General features: G+C 33.8%; 1 protein-coding gene across 1 annotated transcript; it reads left to right on the top strand.

Annotated features, from left to right (window-relative positions):
* Positions 1 to 3: 3 nt before the first annotated feature.
* On the top strand, positions 4 to 357 carry LOC111408581 (LEAF RUST 10 DISEASE-RESISTANCE LOCUS RECEPTOR-LIKE PROTEIN KINASE-like 2.1). The gene has a single exon (XM_023038327.1). It carries the CDS (start codon positions 4 to 6, stop codon positions 355 to 357), a length of 354 nt encoding a protein of 117 aa, XP_022894095.1.
* The last annotated feature ends 305 nt before the right edge of the window (positions 358 to 662 follow it).

Genomic DNA, 662 nt, shown 5'->3' with positions numbered 1-662 from the left:
ATGATGGTTCTTGAAATGGCTGGAGCAAAGAAAATTGTTGAAGTCGGATCGACCAAGTCGAGTGAAAATCATTTTACCGACCAAGTTTATGAACTCATAGTAGTTCGTGAAACAATGAAATTTGATGAATTCATGAGCAGCGAGGACAAAGAAACTGCAAAAAAGATGTTTTTGGTAGGTTTTTGGTGCATTCAAACTACTCCATCAGACCGTCCATCGATGACAAAGGTAATTGAAATGTTGAAGGGAAGTCTTGAATCGATAGAAGTTCCACCAAAGCCATTCTTATTTTCTCCTAGGATGCCAACTCCATATTTTTCTTCGTCATTGTCAACATATCTAGACGGAGAAAGTTAGCTTAGACTAAACATGATATCTACCATCGATGCTTAGGAAATCATTTCTCATAATTGTCATACTTCTTGTCTACGTTAATTTGGCTTAACATAGGCATATTCTTCACCGCAATTTAGAAATTTATATAAATCCATTAAACAAGTCCATTAGAAGCTTCTAATTTGTTTGAAAAACTACACAAAGTGGCAAAGATTTGTCAATTCTCACTCATTTTCGTTATTTCAAGGTAAAGAAAAAAAAACTTCGTTAATTAATATTATGTCCATATACATTGAATTTAGGCATTGCAACTTCAACATCAATTT

Source organism: Olea europaea, chromosome 13 (assembly GCF_002742605.1).
Source record: "Olea europaea var. sylvestris chromosome 13, O_europaea_v1, whole genome shotgun sequence".
Taxonomy (NCBI): domain Eukaryota; kingdom Viridiplantae; phylum Streptophyta; class Magnoliopsida; order Lamiales; family Oleaceae; genus Olea; species Olea europaea.
Note: the sequence above shows the minus strand (reverse complement) of the source record. Positions and strands in the feature narration are given on the sequence as shown.

Bases quoted from the DNA above. Each gene is read 5' to 3' on its own strand.
- LOC111408581 (XM_023038327.1), top strand. From the start codon at position 4: ATGGTTCTTGAAATGGCTGGAGCAAAGAAAATTGTTGAAGTCGGATCG.